At 45.5% G+C, this 23,487-nt stretch overlaps 1 protein-coding gene and 1 long non-coding RNA gene across 7 annotated transcripts in view; both read left to right on the forward strand.

Moving 5' to 3' along the window:
* Positions 1-23,478, forward strand: part of ADAM17 (ADAM metallopeptidase domain 17) — a 52,136-nt gene extending 28,658 nt beyond the window's left edge. For all 6 annotated transcript variants that reach the window (XM_067703727.1, XM_067703730.1, XM_067703728.1 and 3 more), the window contains 11 exons: positions 2,517-2,661; positions 2,770-2,858; positions 5,358-5,510; positions 10,039-10,238; positions 11,239-11,342; positions 16,114-16,248; positions 17,614-17,744; positions 18,498-18,576; positions 19,332-19,420; positions 21,099-21,149; positions 21,624-23,478. In XM_067703727.1, coding sequence (XP_067559828.1) covers positions 2,517-2,661; positions 2,770-2,858; positions 5,358-5,510; positions 10,039-10,238; positions 11,239-11,342; positions 16,114-16,248; positions 17,614-17,744; positions 18,498-18,576; positions 19,332-19,420; positions 21,099-21,149; positions 21,624-21,983 — 1,536 coding nt within the window. In that variant the 3' untranslated portion in view covers positions 21,984-23,478. The remainder of the gene's footprint in view (positions 1-2,516; positions 2,662-2,769; positions 2,859-5,357; positions 5,511-10,038; positions 10,239-11,238; positions 11,343-16,113; positions 16,249-17,613; positions 17,745-18,497; positions 18,577-19,331; positions 19,421-21,098; positions 21,150-21,623) is intronic.
* The window catches only part of LOC137205491 (uncharacterized), a 77,590-nt gene that overhangs the window by 36,018 nt on the left and 18,085 nt on the right, over positions 1-23,487 (forward strand). The window lies entirely within an intron of this gene.

Here is a 23,487-nt window from a genome sequence, read left to right on the forward strand (position 1 = left end):
TCACTGCACATTTGGCGGCTTAAAACAACATCTTTATTTATCTGATAGGTTCTAGGGTTGGTCCAGGCAGTGTGGCTTATCTGGGTTCTCTGGTTAGTCTCAACAAGGCCAAAGCGAAATCAAGTTTTCAAAGCTTGAATGGAATTAAAGGATATTATCAGGTTGAGATCCATAGAGTGCTGTATCTGTGTAATACTCTGACACACCTTATCTAATGTGGGTCTGAGATAGCACCATTACTCTTCTAAGGAGACTCAGCCAAGTGTGCTGGTCTGTTAGGGCTGCCAGTAATAAAGCCCCACAGAGTGGGCAGCTTAAACAATAGAAGTTTATCTTCTCACGGTTCTGGAGGCTGGAAGTCTGAGGTCAAGGTGTTGGCAAGGTTAGCTTCTTCTGAGTTCTGTCTGCTTGGCTTGTAGGTGGCCGTCTTCTCTCTGTGTCCTCACATGGTCTTCCCTTTGTGTGTGTAAGGGCACCAGACATTTTGGGTTCGGCCTACCTGCATGACCTCATTTTACCTCCATCACCTCTTTAAAGGAAGGCTCTGTCTCCAGATACAGTCACATTGTGAGCTGCTAGGACTTAGGACTTCGACCTATGAATTTTGGAGGCGGACACAATTCAGCCCATTAACAGCAAGGTTAAATGACTTGTCTACGTTCAGTTACACAACTAGTGATGACAAAGCCAAAAGCAAGTGGCCAGATCTCCAGACAGCTAGGACAGCTGAACGATCCCACCTCTGCTTTTCTGTGGGCCTCCAGACAACTCACACCGGGGGAGGAGCAAAAGGGAATGACTTGCCTCTGCAGATGCTCCTCTCCAGTTCTCTTCCCTAAGGCTCCTGAGAGTGTCCCAGAGCCTAAGCCTATTATCATGGAACTATCAAAATCCCTATGTGGCTAGGGAGACAGCTCCCGGGAACACCTCATTCCTTATACGGGGCTTTCCGACCACTCATTTTAAGCATTAAAAAAATCAGTCTTTTTAAGTTGGAGTCTCTGACTGTTATGGTAGAGGTTTTTAAAGTAACATGTGGACCCGTTCTGGGGAATTCCCTGGCGGTCCAGTGGTTCGGACTTGGTGCTTTCACTGCAGGGACCTGCGTTCAGTCCCTGGTCTGGAACTGGCGTCCTGCAGGCCGTGTGGTGTGGCCAAAAAATTAAAAAATGAAAAAAATAAAGTAATATGTGGACCCCTTTTAAGAAAAAAAAAACCCAAAGCACCAGTGTTGACTTGAATGAATTTTTATCTTAATTTTAGTAACATAAAACTAGGTATATATGTTTTCCTATAAGTTTATAACTCCTATACATTGTAAAACCAAAGCAAACTTTAAAACCCCTACAAAACCAATAGAATCCTTGAAGTCCTTTAGAGGGATTTGTTTTGGTATGAGGTGCTGAGATCCTCTGGAAGAAGTATCAAAGCCCTCCACCTTGCAGAATTGGAGTGTCCCCGGTGCTGAACTGCATGTGTTCACATCAACCCTCCTAGTTCCGAAATGCTATAAAAAGCTCCAGGCTCTTTCCCTTTTGCACCCTCCCCATGACAGTCTGCTTCTCATCTGTGTAGATGAGTGAGAACCATAGGTAAGGAGCACTATACCGCACAATTTTGTGATTGCTGGTGAAAAACTGCAGTCGACCAAAGAAACAAATGCTAATTTGAAAAGATACAGGCATCTCAATGTTCATAGCATTTTTTACAGTTACCAAGATGTGGAAGCAGCCTGAGTGTCCATCAGTAGATGAATGGATAAAGAAGATGTGGCGTATATATATAGACACACACACACACACACACACACACACACACACACACACACACACACAGGAATACTACTCAGCCATAAAAAAGAATGACACTTCGCCATCTGCAACAACATGGATGGACTTGGAGGGTGTTATGTTAAGTGAAATAAGTCAGAGAAAGACAAATACTATATGATATCACTTATATATGGAATCTAAAAAGTACAACAAGGGACTTGCCTGGCGATCCAGTGGTTAGGACTTGGCGCTCCCACTGCAGGGGGCACGGGTTCCATCCCTGATCGGGGAACTAACGTCCCACGTGCCGCCCAGTGCGGCCAAGAAACAAACAAACAAACAAATAAATAAAAAATGCAACAAACTAGTGAATGTGGCAGAAAAGAAACAGACTCACAGAACAAATTAGTGGTTACCAGTTGGGGGGGGTGGGAGGGGCAAATAGGGGTAGGGGATAAGAGGTGCAAACTGTTATGTGTAAGATAAGCTACAAGGATATATTGTACAACATGGGAAATATAGTCAATATTCTATAATAACTATAAATGGAGTATAAGCTTTAAAAATTGTGAATTACTATATCTGTAACTTATATGATACTGTCTATCAACTACACTTCAATTAAAAAAATGTAAAAAAAATTGCAATCATAAAGTATGGTAGTATTCTGGAATATTAAGTTGATATATCTTTTAGTCTGATGTAACTGTTAATCTAATTAAGAGTACTTTGTTTTTTTAAAAGCAATTTAGCTTTGATATAGCTGAAGAAGCATCTAAAGTCTGCCTAGCACATCTTTTCACCTACCAAGATTTTGATATGGGAACTCTTGGATTAGCTTATGTTGGTTCTCCCAGAGCAAACAGTCATGGAGGTGTTTGCCCAAAGGGTAAGTTTTCCATTTGTTGTATGAATATGTGAGGATAGCAAGGTGATTGGATTATATTATAATGCTGTATTGAACAAGCAGTTTGTTTCTGTTTCCTTTTTCCTGTAGCTTATTATAGTCCAACTGGAAAGAAAAATATCTATTTGAATAGTGGTTTGACCAGCACAAAAAATTATGGTAAAACCATCCTTACAAAGGTATGTTCTTTAATTTTTTAAAGTGTAGATTTTGACTTTATTGTAGTAGGACCTGAGCTATTACATATTTATTTAGGTATCTTTTTTAAAAGCTATACATACTGTTTTTTGTTTCTGCCTAAAAAGATGTATGCTTTTAGTGGGAAATATGAAAATAAAAAGTATAAAGAAGAAAATAATTGTTAGCTGTCAAATTTCTTTTAAGACAAGTCGGGATTATTGTTCTCCCTAAAGACATCCCTTCTGGCGCCCTTCATCTACAGCTCCTGTTAAAGGACTGCTATCCAAAATATATAAGGAATATACTAAAAACTCAACAATAAAGAACCGAACAACCCCACTTAAAAATTGGCCAGAGATCTTAATACACACCTCACCTCACCAAAGAAGATATACAGATGACAGATAAGCATATGAAAAGATGCTCAACATTATATGCTGTTAGGGAATTGCAAATCAAAACAACAAGCAGGGCTTCCCTGATGGCGCAGTGGTTGAGAGTCCGCCTGCCGATGCAGGGGACACGGGTTCGTGCCCCGGTCTGGGAAGATCCCACATGCCGTGGAGCGGCTGGGCCCGTGAGCCATGGCCACTGAGCCTGTGCGTCCGGAGCCTGTGCTCTGCAACGGGAGAGGCCACAACAGTGAGAGGCCCGCGTACCGCAAGAAACAAAAACAAAAGCAAACAAACAAAAAAACAACAAGCAGATACCATTATACAACTATTAGAATGGCTAAAATCCAAAATACTGGTAACACCAAATGCTAGCGAGGATGTGGAGCGACGTGAATTCTCACACTTGATTGTGGAAATGCAAAATGGTGCAGTCACTTAGGAAGGTGGTTGGGCAGTTTCTCATAAAACTGAACTTATTCTGGTATTACCATAGGATCCAGCAACCATATTCCTTAGTGTTTACTCAAAGGAGCCCTCACAAAAACCTGCACACGGATGTTTATAACGGCTTTATTAGTAACTGCCAAGACTTGGAAGCAGCCAAGATGCCTTTCAGTAGGTGAATGGATAAACGAACTGTTACATCCAGACAATGCAATACTATTCAGCACTTTAAAAAAAAAAAAAGAAAGAAAAAGAGCTATCAAGCCATAAAAAGACATGGAGGAACTGTAAATGTATATTACGAAGTAAAAGAAGCCAATCTGTTTGATTCCATCTATATGATATTCCGCAAAAGGCAAAACCACGGAGGCAGGAAAGGGATCAGTGGTTGCCAGTGGTTGCTTCGCCAGGTGGGGAGGGATGCATAGGTGGAGCACAGAGGATTTTTTCAGGTGTTGAAACTACTCTGTATACTTTAATGATGGATATAAGACATTATGTGTTTGTCAAAACCCATAGAAAGTGCAACACAGAGTGAACCCTAATATAAATTATGGACTTTGGTTGATTTAAAAAAAGTGAAATGGGATGAGAGAAGAAAAATATACTAAGCAGTTTTTGGAAACTTTTTAATTTCCAGAATTGTTTCTTATGGTACTCCTTTACCTTTTTGGTATCACAGCATCATCAATGGTTTGATTTCATGACATGTTTTCCTTGGTCTTCCAGAATTTTTCTATTATAAGACACACAGAACAAAAAATAAATTGCTTCGATGTTTTTAAAGTGTCAGTCTGTTAGAGAATCCACTAATGAATTTTTCCAAAGCACAGTTTGGAATCACTTCTCCATATTGCACCTTTAGGATTTGAGTACTTTTTTGCTAAAATGCCAAGTTTTCTTTACTACCATTTTAATATAAACACTTGGTAATCTTCAACACACTGGTTTCAGAATTGGGACTCTGTCTTAAAAAAAAATTCCCATGTCTTGCAAAATACATACAAATTTTTTCAGATTCTATGGAGTGATTTTTCCCCCCCCTTAGGAAAAAAATCAGTAAATAAATTTGTTATTTTTTGCAGTTAAATACGGGAACATTTTTAGCTTTACTGGCCAAATTCATTGTTACATTCAGGTAGAAATCCTCTGGTGATCTCATCGGTTCAGTGCAGCCCTTTAACTGGATTCTGATAAACAAAATCCTCTAGGTCATTAAGATTGTCATTGGCCATGAATTCAGTCACTGGGATAAGGAACATTGTTTTGTTGTTCTTCAGTTGTCTTATTTTCACCCACCCCCTCCCCCGCAATAGTTAGATCTTAACAGGAGTGTGATTGGGGTGAGGGGCGGGAGGTTGGGTGATTGACTGTTAGCTATTGGGTTTACTGGTGCCAGGCGGTGTTTGGAATGGCCAATGTTTGGTGCCTCAGTAAGAGTGTTCCAGTGTATCTTTTAAGTTATGTTTTCTTACACTGATTTAAATTCATCCTTATAATACTACTTGCAATATTAAATAAAATCCCATGAATTCTGTTTAATTTCTGTAATTGATAGAAGAAGTCATAGTCCAACATCTAAGACAGCAGGGCCCAGCTGGCCAGAGCACTTGATGGTTGGCTATTAGGAAATAATCTTTGCTCTGCATGATCCTTCAGGAAGCTGACCTCGTTACAACTCATGAATTGGGGCACAATTTTGGAGCAGAACACGATCCAGATGGTCTAGCAGAATGTGCCCCAAATGAGGACCAGGGAGGAAAGTACGTTATGTATCCCATAGCTGTGAGTGGCGATCACGAGAACAATAAGGTACGTATCTTTTGGAGCTTTTTTTATGTGGTTAGGAAAGAAAGAGGCTATGTTTAATTATAATGAGAGCTCAGAAAAGCTTTCCATTCTAGGGATGGAACGGCAGATTACGAAGTACCTTGAAACTTGGTTGTGTGTATTAAGAGTGAAACCTGGTCCATCTAAATCTGCTCCTCTGGACTGTTTGTTGTCAAAGATGATCATGTGTTGGTTTGGGCTGTGTGGAAAATTAATTACTTAATATAATGGCTTGCACTGGAGTCCTAGTTTGCAGGATCTGGTGGGCTCAGGCTTTCAATTAAAAACTTCATTTAATTTACAGGTTTGTCATTCATATTAACCCTACACTGCTTCACAATTTGCACGTTTTAATAAACCTTCGCAAAAAAATATTTAATTTGCCATATGTAAGCGTCCTGTGGGTAGGGCCCTTCCTTGCCTTTCTGGTTACCGGTTCTGTCTCCAGTGCCTGTTCAGGGTAGCTGGTACATAATAAATACTTGTTAGGTAAATAGAGGAACGATTTTTGTTTTTTTAGAGGAACGATTTTTGAGGGTGTCTGATGGAGTACACAATACTCATTGACTTGGGACATGGTAAACAGCTTCAGAGACTTTGCTAAGAGTGGCTGTGACTAACTCGTAGAGCCTGAACTGAAAGTGTTCATAGATGTCTGTCTGGGCCTTCTTCCTCTTACTTGAAGTTGAGCAGCATGAGGCATCATGAGGAAAATATTGTGGTTTTGTGCAGAATTTCAGTGGGCTGGGGGATGGGCTAACCATCTGCATCTAATCGGGAAGGAAGTGTCAAGTTATTTGTCCTGACTCCCCTTTTAAAGCCTGACTAGGAGCTAGAGGAAAGGATTACTTTTGCGTTTCCCTGGCCCTGACCCTGCCTTTTAAAATTCTGGTCTCATGTTTTTTTTGTCGTGTTTTTTGTTTGTTGCATCTTGTTTTCTTTGGCTGTTAGGTGCAAAGTCCATTCCTCTCTTTCTTTGCTTGTTATGCTTTATTTTTCCTCCACTGGACAACCTGTGCCTGAGGAGCTACCTGTTTTGCCTGTTCTTCCATTGTATCACATACCCTATTGAATTTTTCTCCTTTTTTCAGAGGTTGTCTCTTTCTTTCTAATGATGTACATTATAGTTCAGCACTGTTCACTGGAAGGTTCTGTGATGGGGGAACACTATCTGCTGTACCCAATACAGTAGTCACTAGCCCCATGTGGCCAGTAAGCACTTGAAATGTGGCTGGAGAGACCAAGGAACTGAATTTTAAATTCTGTTTTATTTAAATTCAGTAGTGGTTGCCTGGGGCTGGAGGTGGGAATGGGCATTACCTGTAAAAGGATCTGAGGGACCTTACTGAGGTGATGAAATGTTCTAAAACTGATTTATGGTGATGGTTTCATCGCTTGGTAAAATTACTAGAAATCACTGAATTGTACAATTGAAACTGGTAAATTTTGTGATATGTAGAATATGCCTTAATAAAGCTGCAAAAAACCCAAACAACAACAACGAAAAACAGTGTGGGAACAGAGGGAAAATGGTGAGGATATAGGTGAGTCACGAAGCCATGAGTTGATAATTGCTGAAGCTGGTGAGGGGCCATGTGAGCATTCATGAATCCATTCTGTCCACTTTACAGATGCTTGAACGTTTCTGTAATAAAAAGTGTGAAATATGTGGTGAGGAAAAAGAAATTTAAATAATCACATATGGCCAGTGGCTGCCGTACTAGACAGTGCAGCTCTAGTTGTTAGTCACTGCTTCTTGGTCATGAGGATGGCATCAGTACTTTGCGGTAAAATGTTTTACTTTGCAGACTGTTCACGTGAGCATGCGTGGTGCTCACTCTTCCTGTTACAAGTTCTTCCTAAGGGAGACTTCCCCGATGGGCTCTCGGAACAGCCCTGTAGGAACTCGCTAATGAGGATGGAGGCTGGGCAGAGCCATTTATTTATCCTGGAGCTGCTAGTCTATCAGCGAAGAACACTTTATCCATTTATTTATTTTGTCCCAAGTGTATTTTCTTTAATAGTTTGGTCTACCCAAGTGGCAGTCTCCTTGTAAAAAGATACGGAGCATCTTCTAGTCCACGTTTCAATTCCTTAATTAAAATTAAGTCCTTAAAGTGTTTTTAACTAGGTAAACAAGGCTCCAGGACAAAAATAAGGTGGTTCCTCGACCTAGAAAGACAGGACCTGGCACCTTGCACCAGACAAGCCACTGAGAAGTATCAAGCCACAGGCTCTGCTGTGAGCAGACGGCATTAGGGATTGTAACCTCTTAGAGTTTATTGGTGGGAGGAGAAGGCGGTGTGGTCAGGATACAGAGAGAGGGCTCAGAGGTCTCTGGGGAGTGCGGAGGCAACAGCAGCGAGAGTGAAGTGGTCACTTTTCCCTCAGCTCTGTCCGGGGGTCCAGCTGCTTAGGGGTGTGACTCTGATAAATTAGCAAAGAGATCTGATTGGTTCAGTGTGAATTTGAATTCATAAGGACCTGGCCTCCCATAATGAACTGGCAGAATTGAGCTCGTGAGTATGCGGTGCTGGTGAATAAACGCAGCAAAATACAACTGCCCGAGGTCTAGACTGAAATAACCAGGCCCCTTAAAAATGTCTTTACTATGCTTTAAAAAAAATCCTATTAGTGTTTCCGGTTAGGGAGATGGGGTCTTCAGTGTCTTTCGGAGAGTAATCCTTTTGTATCTGATTCAGTGGTCACAGTCACCTTTGGAGGGTCGAAAAGGAAAATCAATTCAGTTTTCTCTTCCTGTGTAGGGAAAACCTACACAGTTCTTCCCTACTCTGTGTTTCTTCCTGTGTGCCTACTTTACTATTCATGGAGCCCACTTCACTTCTGACCCTTCTGGTCACCAAACGTGGAGGTTTTACTCTACACCAAGCTGTTTCCTGCAACGCCAGCTGGGTTTAAGTCAGTTCTGACACTCTCTTCCTGGAGATATCATCAGATCCCAAAGGTTAAGGGCTCAGCCCCATAAGAGTGCCCTGATGCTGCGCTCCCCCCCCTCACATCCCCAGATGCCACTCAGAAGCCCAGGTCATCGCCTGTGCTTCTAAGCAACTGGCTATAGATTGGGGGTTCCAGTGACCCTCTCCTTGGGTTCAGTTAATTTCCTAGAGCAGCTCGTAGAACTCAGGGAAACACGTTTGCCAGTTTATGATAAAAGGCTATGATCAAGGATACAGATGAGCATCGAGATGGAAGAGATGCAGAGGGCGAGGTGTGTGGGAAGGGGCGTGGCGCTGCCCTGACTCCGAGTGCACCCCTCTCCCAGCACCCCCGTGTCCACCAACCCCTAAGCTCTCTGAACCCTGTACTTTGGGGATTTTATGGAGGCTTCATCGCATAGGCACGATCGGCCATTAGCTCCGTTTTAAGCCCTTGTCCCTTCGAAAGAGAATGGAAGGCGGGGCTGAAAATTCCAAGCTTCTCATGGCGGCTTGGTCATTTTGGTGACCAGCCCCCATCCAGGAGCCCCCAAGGAGCCCACTCCAAGTCAGCTCATTACAACAAAAGACACTCCCATTTTGACCCAGGAAATTACAGGGGCTTCGGGAGCTCTGTGCCAGGAACTGGGGCCAGAGACCAGTGTATATTTTATACTATTTCATAAGGGTCCTGTGCTCTCTGCTCCTCAGGGGTCTCATGGCCCTTGTCTGGGTTGAAAGTGAAGCCATTGTATCCGTTTGCAAACCGTGGCGGCCCTACCTCTACAAGTACCCGCGCTGAGCTTTACCCAAGTCTTGTTCCGCTTCTCTTGATAATTTCAGATGGTTTGGGAAATGGACTCCATTTTAGAGCTCCAGGTAAAAATGCCCAGATTTAGAAGGTCATTTTCATGTTTCTGTACACCAAGTGGGCAAGCTAGGGTTCAGGCTTCCTTTGAGATGCTGGTCAACTGTAGAAACTCAAAGAAACTTAAGATCTTGGGGACTCATGAAAACGTTTAGGTAATAATTTGAAATTTAATCTTTTAATAGACTATATGTAATAACATGCCTCTTACTAAGCTCAACTATTTAAACACTTTAAACATGGATCATTGATGTAAATATTCAGGGAAAGCTGAAGAGGTAAACCAGAGCAGACCCTGTTTTGCAGGCCTGACGTTGCATCTAGGAAGATGGCCGCCTGTGCCCTGTTCTCAGTGTCCCTGCAGCGGGGCCTGTGCCTGCGCCTGGGGTGGCTTAGAGTCTGGTGACTCTCTGCTCGTGCTAGGCTGGCTGGGGTGTTTGGTCTCAGCATTCGTGTAGCTTACTTTCCTGTGAAGAATTTTAGGCTCTTAACCACGTTCATGTCACCTTTTTAGCATCTTACAGAGGGCCGTGATTCAATTCCATACAAATGACATTTAGAGGCGACAGTGAACCTGACATACCTTCAAGGTGGTTCTGATTGTGGCTTTTGTGTTAAAGTTTGTCCCTGGAAAAGAAGCACAAACACCACCTGGGAATGAATTTTTATGTTATTTTGGGTCCTATGTGGCCTCTTTTCTCTTAAGATGTTTTCAAACTGCAGTAAACAGTCCATCTATAAGACCATTGAAAGTAAGGCCCAGGAGTGTTTTCAAGAACGCAGCAACAAAGTGTGCGGGAACTCCAGGGTGGACGAGGGGGAGGAGTGTGACCCCGGCATCATGTACCTGAACAATGACACCTGCTGCAACAGTGACTGCATGCTGAGGCCGGGCGTCCAGTGCAGGTGAGGAGCGTGGCGCGGGGTGGAGTTGGGCGCCTGACGGGTCCTCACAACAGCGGGCTGAAAGCGCGGGGCTCTAGAATCATCAGAGGGCCTGGCAAGTGTGTGTTTACCCCTTCTGCCCTTTATAGCGAGAAAAATGTTTTCTGGAAAGCAATGTGACATTGTATCACAAATCCTCCATCTTGCATCCTCTCTGCTGTAGCGATGCCATAGTACAAAGAATCTTTTCTAAGGAAACAGAGATGTACAAAGATGATTTAGCAGGGATGTTCATGGCTACATCCTTTCATAATAACAAAGTATGGGAAACAATCAAAATGACAGTCCTGGGACATAAATTAATTATTGTGTATCTATACTGTAAATAGTGTTGAAGAATACTGTTTAATCCCAGAAACTGTGGAGGAAGCAGGTTACAAGTTAGAAGGTACTTAAATTTCCATTTTTAACGTCCAGTGCCTGGCTTAGAAGTAGGGGGAAAACTTTGATTTATGGTCACAGATTTAACGGAATACAGTGCTTATTAACACTGTAAATACTGACAGGGCTGACTAGTTTCTTGACCACTGTTGCCTTGTGGGCTTGAGTATTTTTTGTTTCGTTTTTTTAAGTTTTTGGCTGCGCCACGCGGCATGTAGGATCTTAGTTCCCTGACCAGGGATCGAACCCATACCCCCTGTGTTGGGAGTGTGGAGTCTTAACCACTGGACCACCAGGGAAGTCCTTTTTTTTTTTTTTTTAATTACTGTATTAAGTTAATGAAAACCAATGACACCAAGATGTTTTAAAGATGGGTCACTTTGGACCACTGTGCTGCGTGAGTCTGCATCAGGAAGGGCAGATGGACCATGTGCAGGTGGTGCTAGCACCTGGGAGTCTGTGCAGGAGTGGGTGATCCAGCCAGGAGCCCCTGCCCTGCCATTTCAGGGCCCTGTGGCATGACCGTAGTCTGTGCTGTGGGGCTGTTCTTTGACTTGGACTGTCTGCTCTTCCTCTGTAGTGATAGGAACAGTCCTTGCTGTAAAAACTGTCAGTTCGAGACGGCCCAGAAGAAGTGCCAAGAGGCCATTAATGCTACGTGCAAAGGCGTGTCTTACTGCACAGGTATGTCCTCCCGTCGGTTCTCTTGGAATAATTTGCTCAAGCAGGTATGTGTGTGTTGGAAAGCAAGATTGTGTTTCATTCAGATGAATATAGCCCTTTCTTTTTGTTAACCTCATGTGCAGAGTTGAGTTGATCTCAGCACACTTGTCATTGGTCTGTGCAAGGCCCGTGATTATTTCTCTTCGTTGTTTATTCCCTTTTATTCACTTCCATTCTCCTTCCCCTCATAGGCATCTGCTTTAACGTGTCTAATATTTGCCTAGATAGGTGTATATCCTTGAAAGATAGTGTGTTTATCTTCTGTATATGTGTGTTTTTAACGTGCCAAAATGGTACTCTACCTTAGATCATTTTTTTTTAAACTCAATACCATGTTTTTACAACTCTGTTTTCTATTGCTCTGTATTTCTGTCTGTGTATCTGTATCTTTGTATCTAGTTCATTGTTTCGGGCACTTGCTGAGTGTTTAGTTTTGTGATTTACTATATTTTACTTATCTGTTCGCCAAGCAGTAGCTGCTTGGATTGCCTTTATCTCCTAATACTACAGATAGGACTACACCGAACACCCTTACACATCTACTTTGGGAGCTCTGAGAGCTTGCTGAGTGCATACGGAGGAGTGGGTGCATACGGAGGAGTGGAATTGCTTAGTCGTGGAGGGAGGCACTCCAGCGTTCTCTAGAACAGCAGTAACGGGTTTTGTCAGTGCCCCCGTCAGTGGTCCAGGTTCCTGTATTCTGACGTCCTTGCTGACACACTGTATTATCTAGCTGTCTTATTTTTTTTTGCTGGTCTGATGAGTATAAAGTGATTTCTTCTTATTTACATTTTTCTTGAACATCTCTTTATATTTGTTAGCTATTTAGATTTCTCCTTTTGTGAATAACTAGTTCATTTAGTTGGTCCATTTTTAAAAATTGCATTTCATTTTTGCTATTACTGATTTGGAGGAGTTCTTTTATGATAATCCATTTGGTTTAAACATTGCATATGCCTTCCTCCTATCTGTTGTCCTTTTTGGAACTGAAATCTTTCACTTGAATCAAATCTGTCATTTTGTTTGTGTGTTTATTGTTTTGGGTTGTGGATAGTTACAAAGATATTTTCCACAGCTGCTTCTGTAGCTTCATAATTTTACCTTTCACATTTAGGACTTTATCTGGAGCTAAGTTTGAGATTGTATTGATTATCAATATTACCTGTAGTTCTTAGTACCTGTAGTTAGTTGTTCCTTTAAAAAATCCCCAAGCTATATTATTAGGTACATGATTGGACATATTCTCTACATCTTCTTGATCTGCTATTCCTTCATCGGTATGTAATGCTCCTTTTTGACCCTTGTGATTTCTTTAAAAATTTTTTTTTTTAATTTGTATTGGAGTATAGTTGACTTACAGTGTTGTGTTAGTTACAGGTGTATAGCAAAGTGAATCCGTTACACATATACTGTTTTAACGTGTTAGTATTCAGTCTGCTGCCTGTTTGTTGTTCTTGTGCCTGTTTGTCTGGTGTATCTATCCCATCTTGCATTTTTCTAATTTCTGTGCCCTTTGGTTGCTTGGTTTGATTTTTGTAGCAGCTTTATTGAGATACAATTAACATATAATACCACCTGCCCATTTAAAGTGTAAGTTCAGTGGTTTCTAGTATACTCACATTTGTGCATCCACCTACCAGTCCGTTTTCATCACCTGAAAAAGAAATCCGCATCCTTCAGCCCCCATTTCGAGTCCCCTCTTCATCCCAGCTCCAGAGAGCCACTCATCTACTTTCTGTCTCTATGGATTTGCCTAATCTGGATGTTTCATATAAATGGAATCATACAATATGTGGGCTTCTTTCCCTCAGAATAATGTTTTCAAGGTTTATCCATGTTGTAGCATGAATCAGTCCTTCATTTATTTTAATTGCTGAATAATATTCCATTGTATGGATATATCACATTTTTTATTCATTCATCAATTGATGAATTTTGGATTGTTGCTGCTTTTTGGCTGCTATGAATAATGATACTATGCAGATTTGTGTGCAAGTTTTTTTTTTTAATGAACCCACCCAATTTTTAATTAATTAATTAAAGTTTTGGCTGCATTGGGTCTTTGTTGTGCGCGGGCTTTCTCTAGTTGTGGTGAGCGGGGGCTACTCTTCGTTGTGGTGCGCGGGCTTCTCGTTGTGGTGGCTTCTCATTGCAGAGCACAGGCTCTAGGTGCACAGGCTTCAGTAGTTGTGACACGTGCGCTCAGTAGTTGTGGCTCGCGGGCTCTGGAGCGCAGGCTCAGTAGTTGCGACGCATGGGCTTAGTTGCTCTGCGGCATGTGGAATCCTCCCGGACCAGGGCTCGAACCCGTGTCCCCTGCACTGGCAGGCAGATACTTGACCACTGTGCCACCAGGGAAGTCCCTGTGTGCAAGTTTTTGTGTGGACTTATGTTTTTATTTCTCCTATATATATATCCTTTTGTTGAATTGCTGGGTCATGCGGTAACTGTTTAATCCTTTGAAGAACTGCCAGGCTGTTTTCCAAGTGGCTGCCCATTTTACGTTCCCACCAGCATGTGTGAAGGTTCCAGTTTCTCCACATCCTCACTAATACTTCTTATTGTCTTTTTTTATTTTTTGGCCACACCACACGGCATGTGGGATCTCAGTTCCCCAACCCAGGGATCGAACCCGTGCCCTCTGCAGTGGAAGCGTGGAGTCCCAACCACTGGACCATCAGGGAATTCCCGTCTTTTTGATTGTAGCCATCCTAGTGGATGCGAGGTTTTACCTCGTTTTGATTTTTCCCTCGGCTTTTACACGTGCATTTTATGAGATGTTACACGTGATTCTTACATTCTGAGATCTGTCGGCATCACATTAGTTTGGCAAATGTCAAGAGCCTGAATATCTCAATTAGTCTTTAAAAAACACTTTCTAGGAGCTTCCCTGGTGGCGCGGCGGTTGACAGTCCGCCTGCGATGCAGGGGACACGGGTTCGTGCCCCGGTCTGGGAAGATCCCACATGCCGCGGAGCGGCTGGGCCCGTGAGCCATGGCCGCTGAGCCTGCGCGTCCAGAGCCTGTGCTCCGCAACGGGAGAGGCCACAACAGTGAGAGGCCCGCGTAGCGCAAAAAACCCCCCAAAAACCCCCCCAAAACCACTTTCTAGCTGTGCTCAGTGTTTGTCTTTATTGTAATAATAGAAAGATGTTTTCTTTAAATAAGTGTAAGTAAAACAATTTGAAAAAAAGATATTCCTTTTCAAACAGCCTTTTGTTCCCTTGGTATTTTATACAAAGTAGCAGCAGCAGCATCACCTGGGCTCTTGTTAGAAATGGAAATGCTTGGTCCCCTCCCCGGGCCTCCTGCAACTGGTAGCTCGGGGCAGGGCCCAGCCCTCTGTTGCAGCATCCACTGGCAGATCTGCATGCATGCTCCACTCGGAGTACCATGTTAAATAGGTGATGCTATATGTTTTTAATTATTTTCCTGTCTTTTTATACTCTGATTTTAATCTTTTAAGAACAGATGTTCAACAAATATTCTGAAGCATTTTTTATGTCTCTGCTGAGGGCAGCATAACATACTAAAAATATGGTGACAGTACAGAACATAAACCTCCCCTGAACTTGCTGTACTTTTTCCAGAGTTTGCTTCCAGTGGCAGTGAGTTTGCTATAAGACAGTCTTGTTGGCACTCTGAATGCCCAGCACCCGTAACGGGTTTTATAAAACCAGAGGCAGAGGTAGCAGCCTAAGCAAGTGTCTCATATGTGTTAGGTAGTTAATGAAAGGCTGCTTTTGTAGGAAATAGGGCAGATTCCTTTAAGTTCACAGCCCTTTGAGTCCGAATCTTTTGACTGGTTCCATTCCTCAGCTGAGAGGCCAGGCCTGTGGTCTTTCCCTTCCCTTTTAGTGTTGGCTTTCAACTGCTCGTGCTTCTCATTTTCCAGAATGAGTCATTCGTTCCACCCTTTCTCTCGAATTTAACATCCTTGGTTGGCTTCTCTTTGTCCTTACGAATCATTGATTCATTTAAGAAATACCTGTGGCTTACCTACAGTGTGACAGGGATTGGACATCACTGATTCATTAATAGTTTGGGGCTCTGCTCTCATGGAGCTTACCAGTCTGGTGGTAAGAAACAGAAAATAACCACAGGTAATCGAATAGATGTAAATTGTAAAACACGTGCTGTGAAGGGCAGGAGCCCGTGGAGTGACAGAGCATGGCGGGGGTGAGGGGCCACCAGCTTAGGCAGGGTCCTCGGGGATGGCTGAGAAAGGCTGAGCAAGGAGGTCTTGGAGAGAAAATCTGAAGGGTGAGAAGCAGCCAGTCCTCTCAGAGACTGGAGACAAGAACCTTGTGGGTACTGAGCGCATACAGTCAGGTTCTGAGGTGAGAGAGAAATGGAGTACATTGAAGGGTGGCCGTTGGAGTGGGCGTGTGGCTTGGGGATGGTCGTGTGCCTTCCTAGGGAGTTTGCGTCTTAGTCAAGGGAGGGCACACAGGTGTCTTTTATTGGTGCTAGTAGTAGAGATCTCTTTTGTATATACATTCTTTTGTATGTATGTTATGTTTCACAGTATAAAGGTAAAAGCAGAATGCTTGGCATGTGTAAGTAGTGACGGAGGCGAGGCCATGGGAGCCGGGTAGACGCTGGGAGGAGTGGGCAGCTTGGTGCCCGGCATGGCCAGGCCTCGGTGCTCCCCGGCTGCCGGGACACGGGCCGCCCCGTGGAACTGGGCCGCGTGACTCAGGGCGGCCCGTGTGCCCTTTGTGTGCTGCAGGTAACAGCAGTGAGTGCCCCCCTCCTGGCGATGCTGCCGACGACACGGTGTGCTTGGATCTCGGCAAGTGTAAAGACGGCAAGTGTGTGCCCTTCTGCGAGCGGGAGCAGAGGCTGGAGTCCTGCGCGTGTAACGGTGAGCACGTGGCCCTGCCCATCCTTGCAGCGGGGCGAGGGCAGGAGCAGCGGGTGGTGTGCGCAGACGGACCGCTGCCTCTGGGTCCCGCTCCTTCCACGGTCGTCTCCGGAAGCCGTCCTGTCCATCTCCCTCGTGGCTGTGTTTTCAGACCGTGAGGCCACTCGGCGGCGAGGCCAGAGGGGACTGCGGAAGGGCGGGTGGCTGGAGGTCTGTCCTCACTCCTCCTCCCGCTGGCCTCGAGCTCTGGTGTGGCCCAGGACCCACCCGGTGCGGCCCAGGCCCGGGTCCCCCCTCTGTCGGGACGTCTGCTGGGCCAGCCGCCGCCGCTCCCTGCCAGACGCCTGGGGCAGGGACCTCTCAGCCACGGCCTCTGGGACCCTTGTCCTCAGATTTCCACACTGTTTTTGGAACCCTTGGGTCTGAGGAAGGGCCTGAGGGACTGGCTGGGCTCTGAGCTCCCCGCCCTCCATCGGAGAGAGTTCTGCTGCTTTCACAACAAAAATCCCAGAAGTCAGAACCCCTGGGATGGGCACTTAGCATCCACACAGTGGAGCACGCGGCTCTTCCAGGTGGAATAACATGTAAATAAAGGTAACACACAGTCAACGTCAGATGATTTATTCAGTGAGCGGCAAGAGGCTTGGGGTGCCCTGGAAGCACGCATAGTAAGTGCCCAGGAAATGCTGATACGTGAATGAATGAGGAGAAGGGTTTTGTTTTCCCTTTAAAGTGGTTTTGCTTGTTTTTGTGTTCTGGCTGATTTCAGTTTTTCCTAAGAGGTCAAGTAAAGATTGTCCTGAGTTATACGGCCTGTTGACCTTTTGGACATTCCTGCCGTTTGTACGTGTGCCAAATACCCCATGTGCTGTCGGAGGGTGGTGTCCATGGAGGGGAGAGGTCGTGCTTAGGCCGCGGTGCTCCTGTCGCTGGTGGGTCACTCAGATCTGCCCCCGAGGCTGGCAGTTCTGTCACAGTGGCTTGGCTCTCGCTGGAGCCTTGGCTTTCCAGAGTGTGCTGGAAACTGAGAAGCCAAGGATTGAAAGCCGCAGCGTAATAACGCTGGGACGAAGGGAATCATTTAGCATTATGAAGGGTTTGAAGTAGAGAGAATCTGCCTTTTAATCTCTTAAAGGAAACTTTTCTGTGTAAATCGTTTTTACCTTTTGCTTTACCTGTCTGAGGGCTGAGGAGCCTGAACTCAGGAGTTACTCCTTGGCAGGGGGAGGGGAGGGGAGGGGTGTGAAACCAGGATCATATTCGCTGTTGGAATAAAAAATGAGTGCGATTCCTTCCCTGCGGGAGCGGGGTAGGAGGGGGACAGGCAGGAGGAGAGCGCGTGTCTAAGAGGCTCTGCTGTTTCAGAAACCGACAACTCGTGCAAGGTGTGCTGCAGGGACCCCTCGGGCCGCTGCCTGCCCTATGTCGACGCCGAACAGAAGAACTTATTTTTGAGGAAGGGAAAGCCCTGTACAGTAGGATTTTGTGACATGAATGTGAGTATTTATTTATCTGCAGCTTTTTCTCTAACAGCCAGATGTGAAGTTTTTATTTTGTAAATGCTGGGTTTTGCAAATGGAAGGGAATCAGAGCACAGATGCTCACATGTCTATCCGTTGTCGTTGTGTGAGAGTCTAGTTACGTACTGTGCGTGTGACCTCGGAGGACCAGGTGCTCTCAGGAGACTGGGCAGGACCTGGGGGACTTTGTGGTAAAGCTGAGTTTGAGGCAGGGAGTCCTACTTACTTGGTTTTCTGGGCTAATTATAAAAGTCACTAATTCTGCAGGATTGCAAGCTCTGATTTTGAAATGGGTGCCGAGTGGGCAGGAAAGACCTACGGGCAGCTTGACTCGCCTAAGTCAGACCCTTCTGCTGTCCACAGAAACACGGTTTTATCCCTGCACTGTCACGGGGAGGGCTTCAGGGCTCGAGAGGCTTCTCTGGCAGTGTGTGTGTGAGATCAGTGCAGTCCTTACTGGAATTGGCCCATCTTTAACAAACTGGTTTTCTTGAGTTTTGTCTTCTGGTAATTCTAAATCCACTTATAAAAATGGACTGAGTGTGGAGTGTCAGTGACAGAGAATGCTACCTTCTTAGGTACCCATTCCAGTGTGTCAGAGATGGCTCTCCGGGCCGTTTGGTTTCAGTGGAGCCCTTTTCGTGTTAATTATGTGTTTGACTTGAAGGCAGCCCTGTTCCTTCTAAATGCATGGCCGCTGGGGTAATGGCGGGTGCTTTCTGTTCACAGGGCAGATGTGAGAAGCGAGTGCAGGATGTCATCGAGCGGTTCTGGGAGTTCATTGACAAGCTGAGCATCAATACTTTCGGTACGTGGTTTCCCCAGGTGGGTGGTTGCTTGGAACTGAGCTGATTTCACTGATGACGTTAGAAAAGTGTGGTTTCAGACTGATAGGCCCTAATCGTGCAATAGAAGATGGAAATAGTTACCACTTTTGTTCTGAAACGACTTCGTTGGCTAAAACAAAGTGGACACATTATAGGTCTGCCCCTGTGTAGCATGGATGCACAAATTTTAAAACAAGGGAAGTAAAAATACTGGCTTCTTTACTAAAAAATGAACATGTGACAGCGTAAGTGTCCTTCAGTCCTATAGATTGCAAAGCTGAATCCTGCTTGATATAAGAGTCATTTATTTAAAAGTGGGCCTCAGACTTTGCAGAAGCAAGGATGCACTGTGTCCTCTAGGGCTCATAAGTTAGGGTTTAGTCACAAAAACAATAGTACCCAGACAGCATCAGCGTTGTCCTCGCAAGCATTGTTCCTAGTAGGAGCCTCCTCCAGGATGAGTCTCCTGCACTGTCCCTCCGGGGACTGTGTGGGCCCTCCTGTGATGTGATCTGTTCTCCACAAGCACATGGGTCCATTCTGGGGAGAGCTCCCGTGTGTGGGGGGACAGCTGGGTGTAGAGCAGATGGCACAGAAACGCTTCTCGGTACCAGCCCAGTTGTTATATCCCGCCAGCAGTCTGTGCCGTTTGACACGTGATAGTACTCTAAGAACGTTGCATTTTCAATTTCTAAAGTACTTGGTCAAGACATTCACTGTTTGGAATTGTTCACAGGGAAGTTTTTAGCAGACAACATCGTAGGCTCCGTCCTGGTTTTCTCCTTGATATTTTGGATTCCTTTCAGCATTCTGGTCCATTGTGTGGTAAGTCACCAGTTTTTAAGTAATGAAACATTTTATTAAAATTTTGAGCAACTCGAACCATGTTATCTTCGGAAAAGATAAAAATTTCTTCTTAGAAAAATCTGACCTGCTGTTTCCAATGACATTTTTGGTGCTATCCCTGGGAAAGCATTTTTTGTAAAAAGATTAACTAATGGTCTCTAAAAAAAATTACGTATTTTGTGCACGGATGTTTCGCTCTCATGTATAATTTCTGAGTTTTATACTTCTAAGCACAGGAGACTGGTTAACTGGGCTTGTCCAGGACCTCTGAGGAGTGAAGCTTCTAAACGAGCGCGCCCAGGCTGACTTTGCTGTGGCAGAGCAGATGCCAAACAGCAGCATTCCAGACATGCTGCCCCATCAGGTCTGCAGTCTTGGCAGCGTCGTCTGGGGTGCTCGCTCAGATGCTTCCACATGAGGAGAGGGAGCCGTCTTCTTTATTGTTCAAAATGAGGAACAGTTAACAGTTGAATAGGGCTTTGAGAAACTCCAGGCACTTTATGAAGTTTGATTTTGAAACGGATGCTGAGTGGGTAGGAAAGACCTACGGGCAGCTTGACTCGCCTAAGTCAGACCCTTCTGCTGGCCACAGAAACACGATTTTATCCCTGTGCTGTCACGGGGAGGGCTTCAGGGGCTCGAGAGGCTTCGCTGGGCGGCCTGGTCCTGTTTTCCCGAAAATTTCTTTCTCCAGAAATTTTCTTATAGATCCGTTCTCCTTGCTTCTGTGGGAAAAGGAGGATTTGTCTGCTGTGTAGATGAGGACGTCAGAGCCAGGCTTCCAGGCCTGTGCCCTGAAACCCCTGCGCGGGGCCCTCCCGCGAGCACGTGGGATGCTCCGGCCCGGCGAGCTCTCCGGTCTTCATGGCCCCGTGCCTTCCCTCGGCTGCGCGCTCTCACTGAACGGCTCTTCTCTCGGGCGGTGAGCCTGCCGGACGCCAGGAGGAGCCCTGCGAAAGCGGAGCGATGTTAAAGGGGACGCAGTGGAGGCTTTGACAGATGGGCGACGGTGCCGTCCATTATGGTCACTTTTACCCGAGAGTCAGACCTGCGTGGTTTACGGCGAGTTACGACTGTGGACCGAGAGGCCTGATGCTCAATTTCTGCGCAGGGCTGCCGACGGGAGGGCGGGCAGTGGCTTGTCTCTGACCTCAGCGGCCGTTCAGGGCAGCCAGGCTGGAAGCCAGGCCCTGGGCAGGGACCGAGGGCGGAGGGCGGACCACGTGTCCAGCCTTCTGCAGGGTGTGTGTCAGGACTCGAGGCCTGGCGCCGCCAAGAGCTGGGGCCACAGCGACCCTGGACACGGCCAGGAGGAGTGACGAGGCTCTGGTGGGCTGGGTCGCTGCGAGGCCAGCGCTGGCCGCACGGAGCCGCCCTCGTTCCTACCCGGGGCGGGGCCTCAGACACCAGCGCTTAAACCTTGCCTGTTTCCTTACTTAACGCCAAAAAACACATTTCTTTGACGTGCAGAGCAAACACTTGGGCAGAACCCTTAAAGCGTGGCTGCAAAGTTCCTCCTCCTCTGCGCGACCTGCTTCCACTTTGTACACCTCCAGCTCTGAGTTAGTTCTTCCCCGGACAGTAGGAGGGGCTCATGAGGAAGGGGCGCTGAACGGAGCTGTTCGCAGGAGTGACGCTGCTCTGCTCTTCTTTCTAGGATAAGAAACTGGACAAGCAGTTTGAATCGCTGTCTCTGTTCCACCCCAGTGTAAGTATCTCTCACGAGTCGTTCTCGGTTGTATTTTGAGGTCTGCTAAGCAGAGACCTTCACTGGCCTCCCCAGCAAGAGCCACCAGCCTTTCCAGCGGCGCCGTCTCTGGCAGGAAGGTCCTGGGGTAGCAGGAGGGATCTAGGTTGGATGCTAAGGTCAGTTCTCATGACAGTGACGGTGAACGTTTGCTAGTCGCTTGGATGGTCAGCCCTGAGTGGTCAGCTGTTCAGCACGGGCTTAGTTTAACACTGAGAGAGCTTTTCCTGTCTTCGGATCCTGACAGCGTTGTTTCTCGTGAGTCTCCTTTGGGTCTTCAAACGGCGGCGTGTCAGGACTTGAACACTAACCGCTCGAGTCGCTTCTTGGGGTGCCTTCCCCAGCGTGGGGATCAGGGTGCCGATGGGCGCGGCCATCTGCCGGGTGAGGCTGGGACTGTGGGACCTGGGGTGCACCTACTCGGTGTCTTTCCAGAACGTCGAGATGCTGAGCAGCATGGATTCCGCGTCGGTTCGCATCATCAAGCCCTTTCCCGCGCCCCCGACCCCGGGCCGCCTGCAGCCCCCGCAGTCTGCCCCTGCGGTGCCCCCCGCGCCTTTGGTGCCTGTGGCCCCAAAGCTGGACCACCAGCGGATGGACACCATCCAGGAGGACCCCAGCACGGATTCGCACGCCGACGAGGATGGCTTCGAGAAGGACCCCTTCCCAAATAGCAGCGCAGCCGCCAAGTCGTTCGAGGACCTCACGGACCATCCGGTCACCAGAAGCGAAAAGGCCTCGTCCTTTAAGCTGCAGCATCAGAACCGCATTAACAGCAAGGAAACCGAGTGCTAGTTCAGGACCGCGTCCCGAGCGCTCTGACTTCCGTGTGCAGAATATTTTTATAGATTTGACCTCAAATCACTGCAGTTTTTGTGAAGATTTGGGAGAAAAAAAGGAAGTGACTTCACAGCAGATGCCGGTCATGTGTTTGGACTTCCTTTGCATATGTAATACTTGTGTGGTCAGGCCCTTTTCCTTCTGAAGAGGTAAGGTGAATCTCGCTTATTTTGAGGCTTTCAGGTTTTAGTTTTTTTTGATCTTTAAGATATCCTTCAACCTCTGACGCCAAAGCAGAAACTACAGCTGGATTAGGTTATGAGTATTTACATTTTTGTAAATTAACTTTTCATACTGGGAACGGCACTGATTAGGGAGATGCTCAGTTTTTTTTTAAACACTGTAATGATCCAGCAAACTTAATGAGGCATTTAGCAGTTTCTTGTGAGGATAACTGGAACACAGAATAGATTTCTTTCTTTTGCCTTGAAGACAAAGGGAGAAAAAACCAATGTATAGATTGTCTCCAAAACGTGGGTTCTGTTTCTAGGTATTACCTAGAACTTGTAGCAGCAGAAGGGAATTACACTGCTAAATTTAGGGATAGGGTTTCTTAATTCTAAATTGTTAAGAATCTCTAATGTCTAGAATTAAAACAATCTAGCTTATAGTGAGGGTTACAAATTGTAGCTCAATGAATCTACAGAATTCTGCCAACTGTTTTAGGACCCTAGGTAGCTGGGCAGTTTTTGTGTGTTTCTGAAGTATCTTCATGTGTCAATACTGTCACCATCCTCTTAAAACATTCGCCATTCAGAAAGCCTGAACTACTTCAGAATAAGAAAGTTATGGTCGCCTCTTCTCAAACACTAGTGGCCAAGGATGCACAGGAGATGGTTTGGGTGCGACGTGCTGGCCTGGGGCTTTCTCCCCACACGACTGATTGGTACTTACCCGTTACTTCTTCATCTAGTGCTTCAGTATGGTCTGCATCTACTGTGTGAAGGATAGAAACCATCAGGTTGAATTCTGATTTCCTTTTAAAAGCTTCTTTCCCCTGCTAAGTATTGAAATGTGCTCACCAGCGAACACATTTTAACTGAGATAACTTGTAAGCTTTGAGAGCAATCAGCCAAACCTGTGACAAATTGTTTCTAAGGATGTTTGTTACGCAGATACCTGTTACACTAATACTTGAACTTGTACCTTGTGGTATTTGCTGTCTTTTAACTAGTCATAATATTCTTATATTATAGTTAACACTTTTGCAATCTGATATAAGGTGAGTGGGGGGTGAGTGGGGTGTGTGGGTGTATGTATGAGAGTGAAATGGTTCCCAGCTGAATGTAAGAAACCATTTTTTATAAAATTGTGACTTTTTAAAAAACCAACACTGTCTTTACCTTTTTTCCATTTATAAAATTAATAAGCTGCTCAGGGTATATTTTGTAGCTGTGGCACTGATCTGATGACACCTGCATCCATCAATAAATATTTATTATCAAACCACGACGCACCT

The sequence above is a fragment of the Pseudorca crassidens genome, chromosome 14, assembly GCF_039906515.1.
Source record: "Pseudorca crassidens isolate mPseCra1 chromosome 14, mPseCra1.hap1, whole genome shotgun sequence".
NCBI classification, from domain to species: Eukaryota; Metazoa; Chordata; class Mammalia; order Artiodactyla; family Delphinidae; genus Pseudorca; species Pseudorca crassidens.